Source organism: Mytilus californianus, unplaced genomic scaffold, assembly GCF_021869535.1.
Source record: "Mytilus californianus isolate M0D057914Y unplaced genomic scaffold, xbMytCali1.0.p SCAF_1, whole genome shotgun sequence".
Taxonomy (NCBI): Eukaryota; Metazoa; Mollusca; class Bivalvia; order Mytilida; family Mytilidae; genus Mytilus; species Mytilus californianus.
The window spans coordinates 8,440,471-8,460,360 of NW_026262581.1; the positions used below are offsets into that span (position 1 = coordinate 8,440,471).

General features: G+C 34.2%; 1 protein-coding gene across 3 annotated transcripts in view; it reads left to right on the plus strand.

Annotated features, from left to right (window-relative positions):
* Positions 1-7,531: 7,531 nt before the first annotated feature.
* Positions 7,532-19,890, plus strand: part of LOC127698672 (AP-3 complex subunit delta-1-like) — a 57,860-nt gene continuing 45,501 nt past the window's right edge. For all 3 annotated transcript variants that reach the window (XM_052202274.1, XM_052202282.1, XM_052202291.1), the window contains exons 1-2: positions 7,532-7,737; positions 18,415-18,510. In XM_052202274.1, the coding sequence (XP_052058234.1) occupies positions 7,642-7,737; positions 18,415-18,510 (192 nt within the window). In that variant the 5' untranslated portion in view covers positions 7,532-7,641. The remainder of the gene's footprint in view (positions 7,738-18,414; positions 18,511-19,890) is intronic.

Here is a 19,890-nt window from a genome sequence, read left to right on the forward strand (position 1 = left end):
AGACATTTCCAGACAATTTTTTTATGTATCCCTTAAAGTAAATTTACTTATAGTATTTTATTCATTTCATTGATAAACAATTAAAAGGGGTTCACCGAATTCATTGTACTGAATAAATCATTAACATTGAACAACATAATAAAATAAGATATCGTTGCCAGATGTTGATCCAGGATTTTGAAAAGGGGGTATTTTACATATCCATATTCAGGACGAGAAGATGAATATTTACCAGACTTTGTATTATACCGCAGGAAGACATGTCATCCTACCCGGACAAATAATTTTGACCCCGGACCGAGCAATCTGTGCTCTAAATCATAAATATTGCGTGCTTGGCAGATAGGCAGCCAATCTTCGATTTGAAACGGGCGAGGATCGCGCCCAAGACTTCCAGCACTCGAGCAGTGGTATAGCTTTGATTGACACAATGAGGCAACCGTCTCACCAAATGTTTTAGCATAAAACAAGAGAGATAAAGAGAATTCCATGTAGATCATAGTAAAAAGTATACTGAGTGACCACTGTTCAAAACGTTGACTGCTTTATTCTTTACTCAATCATTCATCATTATTAACGTCTTGAAAAATATCTTTCATAAAATGAACAAGGTAGATGCAAATATATTTTTTTAAGTAAAAGACAAAGCTTACTTCGCAAAAAACTGATTCAAACAAGAGGTCATAACTGTGAAACTGATATGACGCTTGATTTTTTTTAAACTTACTTGTTACTTTTGGTGGACAAAGTTTTCAACAGACATTTAGCATTCCTACATTTTATGTAGTAATCTTCTACCTTGGAATATATTAGCAAGACTTCATAGTTCAAAAGTATCTTGAAATAAAATATAGAAGTATGCAAAAAAAGAAGCAAGTCGTGCACACCTTTTACTTTCCAGCGTGTTTGAAGCTCTTGTTTAATCTTATAACTTTTTAATCAAAAATTAGAATATGATCTCGCTTCAGATTCCATTATTTTTATTTTTTTAAACTTCATTTTGATTTAATAGCTTTAAGAATTCATCGGTTAGGAGATAAATACATGGGTCAAGTGAAATGACGAAGTAATGATCGGTGCATTTGATTACCGGTTACTGACCTAAATATTCCTTTTAAAGGTTGTTGTTTAAGAAATCATCTCAAGTATAATAAAAAAATATGTAAAAAATTAAAATAGTAGTTTGCGCTAATTTTTAAATAGCATCTATTCCAACCAAGTATTGTATTCAACGAGCCAAAAATTCGTGCAGTGCATGCTCCCGTCCAACGTCCTTCACTGCAATAGGCCAAGATACGGTCAGATAGGTTGGTTATGTCGAGTAATGTCATTTTATTGGAAATCTCTAATAGAGATTTCCAATAAAATGACATTACTCGACACCGTATATCGGCCTATTGCATTGAAGGATGACGGAGGAGAGCATAGACTGGATGAATTTTTGGCTCGTTGAATACACATACTTTGTTGGCAGGGGCGGATCCAGGAATTTGGAAAGGGGGGGCGAAGTTTTTAAAGATTGCCGAGCGGAGCGAGGCGAAAAATTAGTTGGACCTTTTTTGGGCTAAAAAACATAAAATAAGTGTAAAATGCACTTTTTAAACGGTTCCTGGCGAGGGGCATGTATATTCTATAGTTGCTGTAAAGTGTAAGGGTTGGACATGTTTTATGCTGTATTCTCTCTATTGATTGTCTATCATAAAATGATAGTATGGATCCAAAGCTATGTACTGATATATTTGATGTGGGACTTGTCAGTAAAAAATAGACATGGAAAATTCTCGTTTGTTGTATGTTAAGTTAGCATAACCTCACAGATTTCTTGTTGTAAACAAGAAATACGCCGGGCTATTCGATGAAATTTACAATACGACCGACACGAGTTAAAAAAGTCAAACAAGCAATTTTTATCCAAATGTTTGGTTGATATGTTTCACCCAACAAAATTAAGGGAGGTGAGGGGTTCCAAATCAACCAAAGGCTACGAATGAGTCTGAAATGACAACGAATTTATGAATGACGGTCGACAAATGGAGACATAAAGGCCACACTCAGAAGTCAGGTTGCAGTCTGGTCTTGAAAAAAGTATTCAATATATCAGTTCGGCGAAACAGACATTCCGGTCAGACATGCAAACCCTGGCCTCAAAAAAATACGCCCGTTTTTTATTCATCATGTTCATTTAATGCTAAATAATTCTGTTGGAAATTTTCGTTTCTAATAGCAAAAAAGTGGACAAGATTATTGTTTTCAATCCAGATACGGCCAGAATTTTTATTTTATGCAAAAATCAGAGTCAGATTGTTTTCTCTCAAATACCTTAGACTGCCTCCTCAAATCAAATGGTTCGTACCTTAGACTTTAAATCTATCTAGAGCTTATACTGACTGGGGATCATTATTCAGCTTTCATGTTATTTTTAAATAGGCTGGGGCGTTTGGGGTTAAACATGTTTTCGTAGGTAAATAATATTGCTGTGGATTTTTTTTTTCATGAGAGTGTAATAGAGTATTACTTTCTGTTCGGTTGAATTGTGAAATAGAAGCCAATACGTTCTTGCTCAATCCTGTGTCGCTTTGAAGGTATCATGGTTGTCATCCTCAGCCTAAGCAATGTAATTTACTGTAATTTGGATTTCAAAATGACTGAGTGACGTTTTTTTGACGCACTGGTCAACTCCACCATAGCGAATCACATGACTTTGTGACATAATCAGTAAACACAGCGAAAAATATCTTTATAAGTAAAGAATTGTCGCATAAAAATTAAATACACGGAAAATGGCAAATTTCACGAAGTCTAGTCTGATTAATCTTTTTACATAAAAAAAAAAAGTCCAAGCAAAGGGGGGGCGTACGCCCTCTACGCCCCTCTCTGGATCCGCCACTGGTTGGAATAGAAGCTATTTAAAAATTTGCACAAACTGCTATTTTAATTCTTCACATATTTTGTTATTAAATTTGGGATGATTTCATTGACAACAACCTTTCAAGGGAATAATTAATTCAGTTACCGGTAATCAAATGCACCGATCATTACTTGTCATTTCACTTGACCCATATATTTATCTCTCAAACGACGAATTCTTAAAGCTACTAAATCAAAATTAAGTTTGAAAAAATAAAAATAATGGAATCTGAAGCGATATCATGTTCTCATTTTTGATTTAAAAGTTATAAGATTAAAACAAGAGTTTTGAAACACGCCGGAATGTAAAAGGTGTACACGACATGCTTCTTCCTTTTTTTTTTTTTTAGCATACTTCTATAATTTATTTTAAGATACTATTGTCAAAGGTAGAAATTCAGATCACTGATGCATCTTTCTGATAGTACTTTGTCAGCTTTCCGCATCTTCAAGAAAAAATATGATTACACTTTACTGAATCTGTTAATGTTTTTATATCTTGTCTTTAATCATAATGATGCATGGATTCTAGGAAGAGCCCGTACAATCGTAAAAAATTGTTTTTCTAAAATGTTTGGCGTTTAACTTATACAAATCATACGTATGAAAAACGGACATGCACGGAATATTTGAAGTTTTGTTAAGTAGGATGATCATTTAAGTTTTATGACCAACTTATGATAGCAAGGGGATATTATATTTACTGGTCTGTGCATCCGTCCGTTCTTCCGTTCTGTTAAAAATATAAAACGTTTAAAATTATATACCAAATTAGAGTTTGAACCGGATTAAGTGGTGCACTGAACATGGAAATATGATTATGTGAAGGGGCACGGTGTCTAAAGGTCACACATTCTTGTTGCAAATGTTTTGATTAATACATGTACATGTATATGTATCTTCCATATTCATAACTGGTTCTTTGGTCTTGTGGTAGCGCACTCGCCTCGACAGTAATCCCTCAAGGGTGATCGGGGAATAGAAATACGGTCATTATTGGTCTTATTCCGATCGACCGTTAAACCATTGCCGAAGTGGGGAGTCCGTTTGGCTGTGCAATGTACAAGTACGCAGTCCCGTCCGGTCAGAATGGGGACGTTAAATCCGATGCCTCTCGTAGAGAGAATGTATTTCTGGTGAGGCAAATGATTTGAATCTTGGCAGTCAAAGCATCACCTTCGTTAAAAGACGTCAATGCCAATAGGGAGTGGACGATTAATTGAAAATATTAATCGCAAAATAGGTGTAGGTGATCATACTCTTGATAGGTCACACACTAGCAAAAAGATCCTGTCTATGAAAAATCCAGATTTGTGGAATTTTATCATGAAATAATATTTCTAGTGCGTATTAAATCAATATATTTCAATGAAACTGCTGGTTAAAGGTTTAATTCTCAATATTCAGTTTCAGACAGGTCCTGATCAAAACAAAAATAATTGACAGAATTATATGTATGACCTCCTCTAAAATGCTTTTGTACAGATTTAAGATCCACTATGTCTTCTAACTTTATACGTTTAGCTTTTGTCAAAATGTATGGATGATAACAACTGGGTGAACTATGAAGTCTTGCTAATATCAACCAAGGTAGAAGAGTACTACATAAAATGTAGGAATGCCATGTGTCTGTTGAAAACTATGTCCACCAAAAGTAACAAGTTCGTTGTCAAAAAAAAAATTAAGCATCATATCAGTTTCACATTTATGACCTCTTGTTTGAATCAGTTTTTTGCGAGGTAGATTTTGTCTGTTACTTAAAAAAGATATTTGCATCTACCTTGTTCATTTAATGAAAGAAAGTTACCAAGACGTTAATAATGAGGAATGAGTGAGTAAAGAGTAAAGCAGTCAACGTTTTGAACCGTCGTCACTCAGTATACTTTATACTATGAAGTACACGGTATATAATTCTATTTATCTCTCTTTTTTAAAGGTCAAAAATTTAGAAGCTACACCACTGCCCGAGTGCGGGAAATCATGGGCTCGATCCTCGCTCGTTTCAAATCGAAGATTTGCTGCCTCTCTGCCAAGCACGCAATATTTAGGAGCTAGAGCAAAGATTGGTCGGTCCGGAGTCAAAATCATGTGTCCTGGTAGGATTACATGCCTTCCTGCGGTATAATACAAAGTATGGTTCATATTCATCTTCTCGTCCTAAATATGCATATGTAAAATACATTTGCAACGAACACTTATATATATGGCCCTACATTCTATTAAAACTTATATTTTATGTTAGACTTCTAACGTTGCCTTTACCCCCCCCCCCCCCCCCCCCCCCCCCTTTTTTCAAAATCCTGGACCCGCATCTGGCAACATCTTATTATATTATGTTGTTCAATGTTACTTACCTTACACATTTCCGTTAATGATCTATTCGGTAAAATGAATTCGGTGACCCCCTTTTAATTGTTTATCAATAAAATGGATCAAATACTATAATTTAATTTATTTCAAGGGATATAACAAAACTTGCCTGGAAATGTCTTTTGTCTTTGGACTATAAACGATAGAATTCCCGTTAAACAAGGCAATACAGAAGAATCCCTAATCGAACACACCCTCTAAAAAACAACCTATATAGGGATTTTTTAAATTTTTATCAATACATTTTATTATATATGAAAAAAACTTTTGTTTAGAAATTAAATGGAAGCGATAGTTTTATCTCAATTTTCAACTTTTATAGAGAGACAGATTCTGACAAACTCTGGTTTCGATATTTCTAAAATTGTCAGAAAAATATCCTTCTAAATATTTTCCCCGCAACAAATATAATAAAAAGACAGATAAAGAAAGACAGAAAAAAAGTATAATAGGTCGTTCATCTGCAAAGTATATTGAAAAATAATTATCATAATCAAAACCAGAGACATATAATACATGTATTATATGTCTCTGTCAAAACCATGAAAGATAACTCAAATCGTACGTATGATAGGTATGGGATACGTGTGTTTATCAGTGAAAATAAAGGGCGGGAATCTGGAAAACCACGTGATAAATAAAAATGCAAGATTTCTATCATTTTTCGTCATGATAAATTTATTTTATATGGACGAAAAGTCCAGTGTGTGATTTTAAAAGTCTTGGAATACTTTGTTTAAACTTGAGCGACGTATTTAATCAAGTTCCGTACGTCGAGTTACGTACGTATGTCATTTTATTGGAAATCTCTATTAAGGTATATATGAATTTTTTTTCAGAGACAAGTGCCTGTGATGTCTACATATATAGATATATATATGTGTGTGTATGTGTGTGTGTGTGTGTGTGTGTGTGTGTTTTTTTTTTTTTTTTTTTTTTTTTTTACAGAAACTAGTGCCTAAGACCTGAGACTACTGTTATCACGAGCAAGGATTTGTATAGCCTCAGCTCTGACAGACATCATAAATGTTATCAAGCAGTGGCGGATCCAGAGGGGGGCGTAGAGGGCGTACGCCCCCCCCCCTTTTGCTTTCACTTTTTTTTTGTAAAATGATTAATCAGACTAGACTTCGTGAACTTTGCCATTTTCCGCGTATTTAATGTTTATGCACCAATTCTTAACTTATAAAGATATGTTTCGCTCGTATTTACTGTAATATATATCATATGCGTTAAACAAAAATTCTGGCCGTATCTTGATTGAAAACAATAATCTTGTCCACTTTTTTTGCTATTAGAAACAAAAATTTCCAACAGAATAATTTAGCATTAAATGAACATGATGAATAAAAAAACGGGCGTAATTTTTTTGGGGCCGGGGGATTTGCATGTAAATCCCATATCTGACCGGAATGTCTGTTTCGTCGAACTGATAAAATGAATATTTTTTCAAGGCCCGACTGCAACCTGCCTGCTGGGTGTTGCCTTTATGTCTCCATTTGTCGACCGTCATTCATATATTCGTTGTCAGTTCAGACTCATTCGTAGCCTTTGGTTGATTTGGAACCCCTCACTTCCCTTGTTGGGTGAAACATTTCAACCAAACATTTGGATAAAAATTGCTTGTTTGTCTTTCTTAACTCGTGTCAGTCGTATTGTAAATTTCATTGAATAGCCCGGCGTATATCTTGTTTACAACAAGAAATCCGTGACGTTATGCTAACTAAACATACAACAAACGAGAATTTTCCATGTCAATTTTTTACTGACAAGTCCCACATCAAATATATTAGTACATAGCTTTGGATCCGTCCAATCATTTTATAATAGACAATTAATGGGGAGAATACGGCATCAAAAATGTCCAACCCTAACACTTTAACTATAAAATATACATGCCTTACGTCAGGAACCGTTAAAAAAGTGCATTTTTTTGCACTTATTTTATGTTTTTTAGCCAAAAAAAAAGGTCCAAAAAAGTGTCGCCTTGCTCCGCTCGGCGATGTTTATTTACATACTTCGCCCCCCCCCCTTTCCAAAATCCTGGCTCCGCCCCTGTCAAGTAAAAACTAATTGATGAATGTAGTAGTTTTTTCACGTCCTGTACCAAGTGTATTTTTGTAAGTTCTATTTTCCCTGTATTGAGCCGATACCAGGAGGTTGAGACTACTATTATACTCCCTTATACTAAAGATTTCAAGGAAAAGTTTCCGGGTATCGACCGGATTCAATCCAGTTGTTATAATAAATTTCCCACGTCAACATCTCACATGATTTAGATGAGCTCCATTTTGATCATCATCTCGAAAATATTTTGTGAAGCTGGATGACATTGGCTGGTAGTTGACAAACAACAGATAGCCAATGGCGTTAAAGAAAGTGAAAGGAACCCTTGAAAGGGTGTTAGACAAGAATTTGCAGGATTTAGTTCGAGGAATCCGCAATCATAAAGAAAATGAGGTGGGCCGGGAAATAAATCAATATCAATTTGATGCTTGAAATCAAAGTTTGTTTACACATAAGGGGCGTTTTTAACTGCAAATAATACTGAAAATAAGTGATGTCGATGTTAAGCTAAATAAAATTACCAATTTTTGTTCTCTGTTACTATCCCATAAGCTTTATGGCTATATATTTTTTAACTAGTCACAGTTGCTACCTTACTCTTAAGTTCTTCCTTGCTTAACTTCCAAAGAATATTCAGTAATTTATTATAAAATCACATCTCTACAGAATCATAATTTACTGTTCAAGTTAAACTGATACCAACAGCTCAATGAATGCATATTAATAAAAAAAAGAGTTGATGTACAATGTATATATACATTTGTATGTCAATGAGATGTAGCAACCAAGTGACACAGAAAAAAACAGAGACAAAGGTCTAAATGTAAATTTAAAATCCATTCACCAATTTGAGGAAGGTGCATCAAGATCATATCCCAAAGGTTATTGGTTTTTGCATGTTTGTTTTTCTCTCCTGCTTGTAAACTGCAATGTCACATGACTCATCAAGTGCTAACCTTCTAAACTCTTGCTTCAATCCAATTTTCAGATCCCATAAATTAGTTTAATTGAGCTACATGTATGTGGTATTTAAGAACAGCATGTTTTCAAAGAGCATTTATATAAGATATATATTTTTTCTCTCATTCTGACAAAAGTTTTTGTGACGGGATGTTTTTCCTGTCATGTTGTCGTAGGTTTTTTAGGACCATAATAAACAGACCCTTGGACCATCCTACCATTTGAGCTCCCTTAAGGAGCTTACAGTACGCACAGAGAGTTTGTAATCGCGAACTCTAATCACGGATTTCGGAGTGTAGCGGTGTCACACCGCGAATCACGGATTATACTCCCAATTTCCTCCAAAGATTCTCTCCCAACACCGCGTGGCTGTTAATTGGTTTATTGCCCATCGGATGTACTGAAAACTAATGACGCGTGACAACATAATCGGATTAGCCAGATTTATTACCTTTGTACATTTAATCGATCTTGATTGCACCTGTGTGCTTTAAAACACGGTATTAAAATTTCCTTTCTTTGACAGATAAAAATGTGACATTTTCGTTCAAAATAAGATAATTATTCTTGTATGTATTTGCCCCATGTCATTGTCATTTGAAATAAAACGTACAAACGTATAAAAATACGAATAAAACACTTATTTTGTATTTTTATTATAGTCCGGTCAGGTCATATTTTTTGGTTTTTTCAACAAAGACGATTTTACTACAATTAGAATCTTTTATGACCTACTCAGTGAGCAATATCTGCTTCATTAATTGTTCAATATATAAATATCAACTGGCTTAAAACAAAATGAAGTTTTTACGGTATTTTGTCCAATCTAAACCCAAGAGTTAATTTATCGGATCAACAAGTGAACTCTGTTACTTTCAATTTATTTTGCAATGTAAAATATTATGTTTCACTACCTCGGTAGATTACCGACTTGAAATATCTGAACTCAGAAAAGAAACTGTAAAGTGACAACTCTGTTGAACGAAGGGAAAGCGTTTTGTATGCAATGTGCCCTATATTCATAAAAACACAACACTGAGAGACATTCCCTGCCCAGACACGACACAATTATCACAACCTAATTTAATTATATGAAGAAAAAAATCATGTGTTGTTTATCTCTGTTATGATCTGTTATTGATCCTATTGAAAATAAAATTGGATGGGCGCAATCTGTATTTTACTGCTCGATAAAAGTCCTTGGCGAAATTTAAAAAAGAAGTATTTCAACAATTAATACTATAGAATATTTAAATGAAATTATATCGTGTTCTACAAGAAAGAAATATGTGAAAAAAATGTGGATCAGATTTTTACGATCTACACATTTTCACAGAGGATCTCTACCAACGCCAAACAGGAACTGAACGACATGCATCCTGTTTTCATCTACCATTTATGTATATTGTTGACCATGGACGTATAAATAATGTCCAGGTTTATGTCCTGTGTTGACTGAGAAACGTAAAATTAAAAGGCTGGTGTTCGTTTATTCAGAAAAGGATTATATTTTAGATTCCGGTTAATCAATTGTAAAAGGACCTTCTAGAGCCTAAATCTTAAGGCATACAAATGTCAATCATTCCAAAGCGAATTTAAACCCCGAATGAATTTTCCCACGGTCATCCAGAAAGGTCACCTGAGTTTACTGTTACGTGATAATATTTCCCGCCAAATAAAAATCTCGTGGACAAAATTGATGTCACTTTTTTTAGCATTCAATATTGTGAGCGAAGTCAAGTTCAAAGTTCAACCACGGACTGTTGATCACTGAGATGTGTATCTTCTTCCCACGGCCATTAATTTCTTTTAAAAATTTAAAAATCACAGTCCTTTATACAACACACAAGTTTACATTCATTGTGCGTAAATGAATATTATGCAACGACAAGTTGATGCAGCTATCGAAGTATTCCTGTTGTAGCTGAAATGTAATTATTTATCCTAAAGTAATGCCAACAAATCGTAAAGAGAAAATGCCGTAGACTTATTAAGCATAACGAATGGTGAATAGTATTTTCTTTTTTACTTGCATATACAAATTTTGAGACACGTAATTTTCTTTAACCTGCTCACTTTTATATTCAGCGTTAGTTTCCGTTTATTTTTACGCAAGTATGTCTCTTTTCGTAAATAAAATAATTTACCGATGAACTTAAACAAGGTCAAAATCAAGTATAGTTTTTGTTATAAAACTTGAATGCAATTGAAAGAATTAACAACAACATTTTGCTTTTAAATCTTTAATTTGTTTCAAGCAATTATGTAATCGTAAATGAAAATGGCGTGGACTTATTAGCATAACGAATAGTGAATAATATTTTCTTTTTTACTTGTATACAAAACTTTGAGACATGTAATTTTCCTTTAAACTGCCCACATTTATTCAGCGTAAGTCTCCGTTTATTTTTACACAAGTATATCTCTTTTGTAAATTAAATATTAATTTACTGACCAGAAAAAAAACGAGGTAAAAATCAAATATAGTTTTTTTTTAATAGAACTTTTTTTAAATGTACAGTGTAATTGAAAGAATTAACAAAAAGTTTTGCTTTTAAATCTTTTATTTGTTTCAAGCAATCAGAAATATAACCTGATTATCAATAGACAGGAAATACAATTGTTTAATTACATAAGTAATCTCACATACCTTGACTGTCGCGTGCCGGTATAGATCAGAAGGATTAGGGCAATTAATTACCTGGTGTGACACGGCGTCACACCGGACTGGGAGAGATGTCGCTAATACAATAAACAAAAGGTAGCGAATTTTCGCGGAGGTCAGAGGGAATACTCCCAAATTTCTCCGAGAATTTAGGGAGGGATGTCGGAGTTTCCTGGTGTCACACCAAGAAAAAACTTGGTGTTCGGAGTTTGGGAAGCCTTTCGCGAAATTTGTACTGTATATGTTCCCTTATCTTTCAGCCATTTCGGTTATTATTGGCAATTGGGAAGGATAAAAAATACTTCTCTTGAACCCCCACCCGGGAACAAGTCAAATCGGCACCTATTTAAAGTTATTTCAGCATTTAATATTGTTTTTACCTGTTTCTTTCCTCGTTATTTAAGGTATGGGTTTTATGTTTGTATATATATATATATTTTGCAAAACTTACAATAGAAATAAGAAGATGTGGTACAAATGTATGAGTGCCAATGAGACAACTCTCCATCCAAGTCACAATGTGTAAAAAGTAAACAATTATTGGTCAAATTACGGCCTTCAACACAGAGCCTTGGCTCACACAATTTCATATGTTACATAGAAAAAAAAGTAAAAAGATACATTTTGTACATCATTAAAAAATCTGCACATGAAATTATGCAGTTAGAATACACAATAAAAAATAATCAGTTGGCTTGCTGTTTGAAGTTTTCTTGATATTTGTTTTCTGCATTTCCTGTCTACTTGTATAAAAAGAATAACGTTGGCACCATTTTTGTTAGCTGCAGAACCGTATGGTCCGCAAATTGTCAAAAAATATCATAAGGACCTATGAGCTACAGTTCCGCAGCTACATTTTTGTATGTTTAATAGTAAAGTGCAGTTGTCATAAAATAGAATTGCCTTTATAATATAAGTTTCAATAGAAACAGACGCAAATTGTCAAAAAATATCATAAGGAACAATGAGCTACAATTTTGTATGTATAATTGCAATGTGCAGTTGTCATGAAATAGAAGTTCCCTTATAACATAAGTTTCAATAGAAACAGATATTATGGCATTATTTATTAAAAAGTTTCCATTAAAACTTCTGTTACAAACTGAAAAAGTATTCGGAACAAATATAATATGTTAACACCGTGAGTGAAAATATTAAAACAAAAATATGGAAAAAACAGAGTCTTCAATAGTTTACTTGCAAAACATATCTTAATTTTGGGTGCCGATATAACTACCTCGGGTGCCGAATTAACCAGGTCCTGATTTAACTAGGTGCAGATTTGACCAGATGCCAATTTAACCAGGTGCCAAAGTGACTGAGTTTGAACTCCCCACCCCTCTGTAGACATACCTGAAGGGAGATTCATAAGGAAGTCTTGCTCTTATTTTAGTTGAAAACATTGTCAAATTATTGTTGAATGAATCATTTGTTGCCATTTGTTATTGCTGACTTATTTTCCTGTCATTGAAATACACATTAGACATGGTAGATGTACTGGAAAACATGGAAAAATCTCCAAGTTCTTTCTTGCCAGTACATATTTGTAGACCTGTCTTAAGGATCAGCAAGGATTAACATTCTTGGATCCTGTATTTGCATAGAAATTGTCAACTAATGCTTTCAACAGAGCAAATAACTTAAAGCATCCTCTTTAAATTGTTTTTGCCATTTGAAAAATAACATAAAAATAAGAAGTTCTGGATTGTTCCCAACCTTCCAAAACCTGATCATCTTTGTTCTAACTTCCAGCATAAAATGTCTGAACTTCCACCTAGCAAGGTCAGAAATGAGTGGCAAAACTTCATGTTCAGCCCGTTTCAGTGCATTTTCCTTGTTACCAAGAAAAATAAACAGAAACATAGGAAGGCAATAATAAATTCATAGTTGAGAAAATTAGATATCATCTTGAACAAAATATACAAAGACATACAAACAATAGCTATCAAAACATTGCAAGGAAAAACTAATTAAATATATATACCGTCTTTAGGTGTGTATAGTACACACTTTTTTACCCCCAAAAAGTAGTTGGTAGAGGGGGTGCGTATTATACACAAATATAGATGTTTTTTTATTTTTATTAATAGCGTTTTTTTCATCATTATTGTATATGATCAAGACGTTTTTTTATTTTATTTCTTTATTTGTAATTTTAAAAAAAAGTTTGTTTTCCTTCTTTATTGAATACACAAGTACTGATGTGACATCCTTCATGAGTGAGCTTAAAATGTAATTAAGGATTAAGTATGGGTGTGTAGAAATTGAATAATCATGTCAACTTTTGACAAGTGTTCAATATAATAACCTCAGGCAGTGCTCTTAATCAACATGATCAATGAAAAGGGAATATCGGATTAAAGAGTCATCAATTTTAATTACTGCTAATCAACTTTGAAAATGTTTGAGGTCTAATTTCTTTTGTTCCATAACATTCCTATTATTTCTGTTATAATTTTTGAACAGAGCATCAGCTTGGACAAGGTTAGACAAACATTGATTTCAAAAGGGATCTTTAATTAATAACTTTAATTTTATAAAATTAATAAATGTTAATTACATGATATAGCTCTACCATTTGATTGTTTGTGACTTTAAAATAATTTGATTGAACAATCAATCTTATTAGTTTTATCTTTCAATAGACTTAGATGAAGATTAAGTACATGGTTTAATTGTTCCCTATTAACATGATAAAAGGCTTTTAACAGTGAACTAGACTTTAAAAAAAAAAAAAAATTTATTTACTTTTTTATTTTAATTTTCCTTTTTTTTACTTTTTCATTTTTGTTAAAAAAAATTTTTTTTAACGATTTTGTGGGGATTAAAAGGGGGTGCGTATTATACACTAATGCGTATTATACACGGCTAAATACAGTAGATTTAAAAACAATAAAAATTTTAACCTCGTCAAAAACCAAAGGTGAACTCCAGAATAGGTGCCATAATGCAGTGATTTCCCCAACAAAATAAGTATGAATGGGAGAAATGAGAAAAGCATGGTTGCCCTAAAAAAGAAATGGGGAAAATATTTTTACAAAGAAACTTAACTTAATCATGTTAAAGGAAATCTCAAAATGGTGGTCTATCTATCCTAAAGCCAAATGTTAATTAGTTTGTTGATAAGATCATGCAGGATTTTCCACTTTTCTGTGAAAAGACCTTTTGATTTTGTTCTGATTATTGTTTTTCTTGTACTGTTTTGTTGTTTTGCGACATGTCCCTTAGATATCTGGTCTGGTATATGATATTTAACAGTTTATATGCTTTTAAAACTGACACTGTTTAACCAATCAATTTCCATTGCAAGAGTTATCTCCTGGACACTGTTTTTCTTGTGAACACTACTCCTAGAACCATATATTTTTAGAACGAGTGTAAAGTAACCTATCATTTGAAACTAGAAGTGACATTTTGTAAATCGGAAGTAGCAACTTATCTCCTTTATTTCAATTAAAAGTAGATAGGAACCATATATTTTTGGAATCAGCATCAAGTAAGCTATTATTTGACACCTGAAGTGGCTTATTATCTCTCTTATTTCATTACAAAAGTACAATAAAATATGTTATTTTCGGAATCGGTGAAATAAGATGAGCCTTCTTCTGATACCAGAAGTATTCATTTACATGATGTTACAATTTTTATACGACCGCAAAAAAATTTTTGTGGTCGTATATTGGTATGATGTTGGCGTCGGCGTCGTCATCGTTGTTGTCGTCCGGCGTCGTCGTCCGAAGACACATTAGTTTTCGCACTCTAATTTTAGTTTAAGTGAATGGATCTCAATGAAATTTTACCATAAGGTTCAATACCACAAAAGGAAGGTGGGGATTGATTTTGGGGGTTATGGTACCAACAGTTAAGGAATTAGGGGCCTAAAAGGGGCCAACAATAAGCATTTTTATAACTTCCAGACATAACTTGTGTGTAAGTGTATGGATCTCTCTGACATTGTACCACAAGCTTCCATATCACAAAGGGAATGCTGGGATTGATTTTGGGAGTAATTGCCTCCAAATTTTAGGAATTAAGGGCCAAAAAGGGGCAAAAAACTAGCATTTTTCTAGTTTCAGGACAATAACTTGTGTGTAAGTCTATGGATCTCTCTGACATTATGTCACAAGGTTCCATATCACAAAGGGAATGCTGGGATTGATTTTGGGGGTAATTGCCTCCAAATTTTAAGAATTAGGGGCCAAAAAGGGGCAAAAAACAAGCATTATTCTAGTTTCATGACAATAACTTGTGTGTAAGTGTGGATCTTTATGAAATTGTACTACAAGGTTCCATATCACAAAGGGAAAGCTGGAATTGAGTTTGGGGGTAATGTCCCAAAAAGTATAGGAATAAGGGGCCAAAAAGGGGCCAAAAATAAGCATTTTTAGCTCACCTGGCCCGAAGGGCCAAGTGAGCTTTTCTCATCACTTGGCGTCCGTCGTCGTCGTCGTCGTTAACTTTTTACATTTTGAACTTATTCTAGAGAACCACTGAATGGAATGAAACCAAACATGGCATGAATGTTCCTTATGATGTGTTGACCAAGTGTTGTTATTTTGTAGCGGATCCATCATCCAAGATGGCCGCCAGCGGGGGACTTAGTTTAACATAGGACCCTATGGGAAATACATATAAATGTCTTCTTTTAGAGAACCACTGAATGGAATGAAACCAAACATGGCATGAATGTTCCTTATGAGGTGCTGACCAAGTGTTGTTACTTTGAAGCTGATCCATTATCCAAGATGGCCGCCAGCGGAGGACTTAGTTTAACATAGGACCCTATGGGAAATACATACAAATGTCTTCTTTTAGAGAACCACTGAATGGAATGAAACCAAACATGGTATGAATGTTCCTTATGAGGTGCTGACCAATTGTTGTTACTTTGAAGCTGATCCATTATCCAAGATGGCCGCCAGCAGGGGACTTAGTTTAACATTGGACCCGATGGGAAATACATACAAATGTCTTCTTTTAGAGAACCACTGAATGGAATGAAACCAAACATGGCATGAATGTTTCTTATGAGGTGCTGACTGAGTGTTGTTACTTTGAAGCCCAACCATAATCCAAGATGGCCGCCAGCAGGGGACTTAGTTTAACATGGGACCCTATGGGAAATACATACAAACGTCTTCTTTTAGAGAACCACTGAATGGAATGAAATTAAACATGGCATAAATGTTCCTTATGAGGTGCTGACCAAGTGTTGTTACTATGAAGCCGATCCATAATCCAAGATGGCCGCCAGCGGGGGACTTAGTTTAACATAGGACCCAATGGGAAATACATACAAATGTCTTCTTTTAGAGAACCACTGAATGGAATGAAACCAAACTTGACATGAGTGTTCCTTATGAGGTGCTGACCAAGTGTTGTTACTTTGAAGCTGATCCATCATCCAAGATGACCGCCAGTGGGGGACTTAGTTTAACATAGGACCCTATGGGAAATACATACAAATGTCTTCTTTTAGAGAACCACTGAATGGAATGAAACCAAACATGGCATGAATATTCCTTATGAGGTGCTGACCATGTGTTGTTACTATGTAGCCGATCCATAATCTAAGATGGCTGCCAGCGGAGGACTTGTTTAACATAGGACCCTTTGAGAAATACATACAAATGTCTTCTTTTAGAGAACCATTGAATGGAATGAAACCAAACATGACATGCATGTTCCTTTTGAGGTGCTGACCAAGTGTTATTACTTTGAAGCTGATCCTTCATCCACGATGGCCGCCAGATGGGGACAATGTTTAACAAAGGACCCTATGGACAATACATACAAATGTCTTCTTTAAGAGAACGACATACTGAATGGATTGAAACCAAACATGGCATGAATGTTCCTTATGAGGTGCTTACTAAGTTTTGTTACTTTGAAGCTGATCCTTCATCCATGATGGCCGCCAATGGGGGACTTCCTTTAACATAAGACCCTATGGGAAATACATACAAATGCTTCTTCTAGAGGTGCACTGAATGGAATGAAACCAAAACATGGCATAAATGTTTCTTATGAGGTGCTGATGAAGTGTTGCTACTTTGTTGCCGATTTACTGTTCAAGATGGCCACCAGGATTTTTTATTAAATTACAGGACCAATATTAAACCAAATTTGGCCTCACTCATTATTAGGGTATCTGTTATGATTTTAATCTATTTTTACATGATTTCCAAAACCAAAGTAGAATCAGGTGAGCGACACAGGCTCTTGAGAGCCTCTAGTTCTAGTTTCCAGACAATAACTTGTGTTCAAGTGTATGGATCTCTCTGAAATTGTACTGCAAGGTACCATATCACAAAGGGAAGGCTGGGATTGATTTTGGGGGTAATTCCCTCAAAATTTTAGTAATTAGGGGCCATTAAAGGGCAAAAAAACAAGCATTTTTCTAGTTTCAGGACAATAACTTGTGTGTAAGTGTATGGATCTTTATGAAATTGTACTGCAAGGTTCCATATCACAAAGGGAAAGCTGGAATTGAGTTTGGGGGTAATTGCCCTAAACGTTTAGGAATTTGGGGCCAAAAAACAAGCATTTTTCTAGTTTCAGGACAATAACTTGTGTTCAAGTGTATGGATCTCTCTGAAATTGTACTGCAAGGTACCATACCACAAAGGGAAGGCTGGGATTGAGTTTGGGGGTGATGAATCATAAGGGGGTTCAAAAAATTGGGGGGGGGGGGGGGAATTTTTTTTTCCTTTTTTTTTCTTTAAAATTTTCCATTTTAAATTGGTTATTTCTGATTTATATATAAAAGCAAATAATAATGATATGGTCTGAATAGGTAAATTTAAAATTTTCAAGTTCTTAGACCACTTTCATTCTGTGTCAGAAACCTATGCTGTGTCAAATATTTAATTACAATCCAAATTCAGTGCTGTATCAAGCTTGAATGTTGTGTCCATACTTGCCCCAACTGTTCAGGGTTCGACCTCTGCGGTCGTATCAAGCTGCGCCCCAGCGGAGCATTTTATTATTCCTAATTTCCTTATCAAATTTGAATTTAAGACAGTGGAAAAATTCCTTGTTAAAGTAAGTACAATGCCCTAGTTAAAATTATTGAAAAAGGAAGAATAATAAGTATCACTGACCCAACCCTATTCATTTTGGCCAAAACTTAAAGAGTTTTTATATCTACTATCATTTCATATATGTATGTTAGTGAGACAGCAATCTTTCAATATAAGAAAATGTTTATTTGTTATTATTCTTGGGATACCAATTTTCCTGGATTTCGTGGGTATAGGTCAACTATGAATTTGAATAATCAGCAAAGTATAAATGTTCTATAGGCTTGAGTGTTACATTGGCAAAACCACAAAAATCACTTATCTAAAAATATTCAATTGTTTCTCAATCCACGAATATTGGTACCCATGAAAATAAATAAATCTACACTACCCCAAGACATAGATTTTTTTTTCTAATTTCAGGCCAAGTACATAGCCGAGTGCATTGATGAAATCAAACAGGAATTGAAACAAGAAAATATTGCAGTCAAGGCAAATGCTGTCAGCAAGCTATCATATGTAAGCTTGCTTTAAGACTCATCTATAACTTCATCCTCATGTTTAGGAGCACATCAATGCTAACATGGTTTTAAAAGTTGCCATCAGATAAAATTACAATGGCCAGAAAAAGTAAAAAAGTTGTTTCTTGAATGTATGACTATACACTTTATACAATGTATGGACATTCAATTAAGAATAGGAATGCCTGTCACTTTGGAGAAAGTAATAAATTAATGAATGCATGAAAAAAAAAAAGTAAAAAAACACAGCTTTTAATTGACAATAACTTTTATTTTGAACTTGGTAATTTTAACTGTAGGTATCTTTATTCCAGCCATGGTCATATAATTGATGATAACTTTATTCTGGCCATGGTTATGTAACAGATGGTAACTTTATTCTGGCCATGGTTGTGTAACAGATGGTAACTATATTCTGGCCATGGTTATGTAACAGATGGTAACTTTATTCTGGCCATGGTTATGTAACAGATGGTAACTTTATTCTGGCCATGGTCGTGTAACAGATGGTAACTTTATTCTGGCCATGGTCGTGTAACAGATGATAACTTTATTTTGGCCATGGTTATGTAACAGATGGTAACTTTATTCAGGCCATGGTTATGTAACAGATGGTAACTTTATTCAGGCCATGGTTATGTAACAGAAGGTAACTTTATTCTGGCCATGGTTATGTAACAGATGGTAACTTTATTCTGGCCATGGTTATGTAACAGATGGTAACTTTATTCTGGCCATGGTTATGTAACAGATGGTAACTTTATTCAGGCCATGGTCACGTATCAGATGGTAACTTTATTTTGGCCATGCATGGTCGCGTAACAGATGGTAACTTTATTCTGGCCATGGTCACCGTCATGTAACAGATGGTAATTTTATTCTGGCCATGGTCACGTAACAGATGGTAATTTTGTTCTGGCCATGGTCACGTAACAGATGGAAACTTTGTTCTGGCAATGGTTGTTTTAACTTATGCTAACTGCAAATTGTATTATGTTTTATGAACAAGTAGATTTACAACTGTTTTGAAATAAAGACTCTTTGCTTGTTTATTCAGTCCATCAAAATATTTGTGTGTTGTATTTCAGGTTTTGAAATTTTTTTCACAAGAATATGCAAACTTATAAAAAAAATAACTGAATATTTTATAGTCCTGTTCTTTTTTTCAAAATCAATACCAAATTTAATATGATATTTTATAGACATTTAAGTACGTATATGGCAACATTGTCACAATTCTTTTAAACAGCACAAAACTTTGTGTTTCTACAAAAACCTCAAAATTGGCTTGCAAACATTGCAGATTTTGTCAATTGGTAAATGTTCATTTCTTAATTAGTATAAGCTTTCTTTCGTGAAATATATATATTAATAGAAA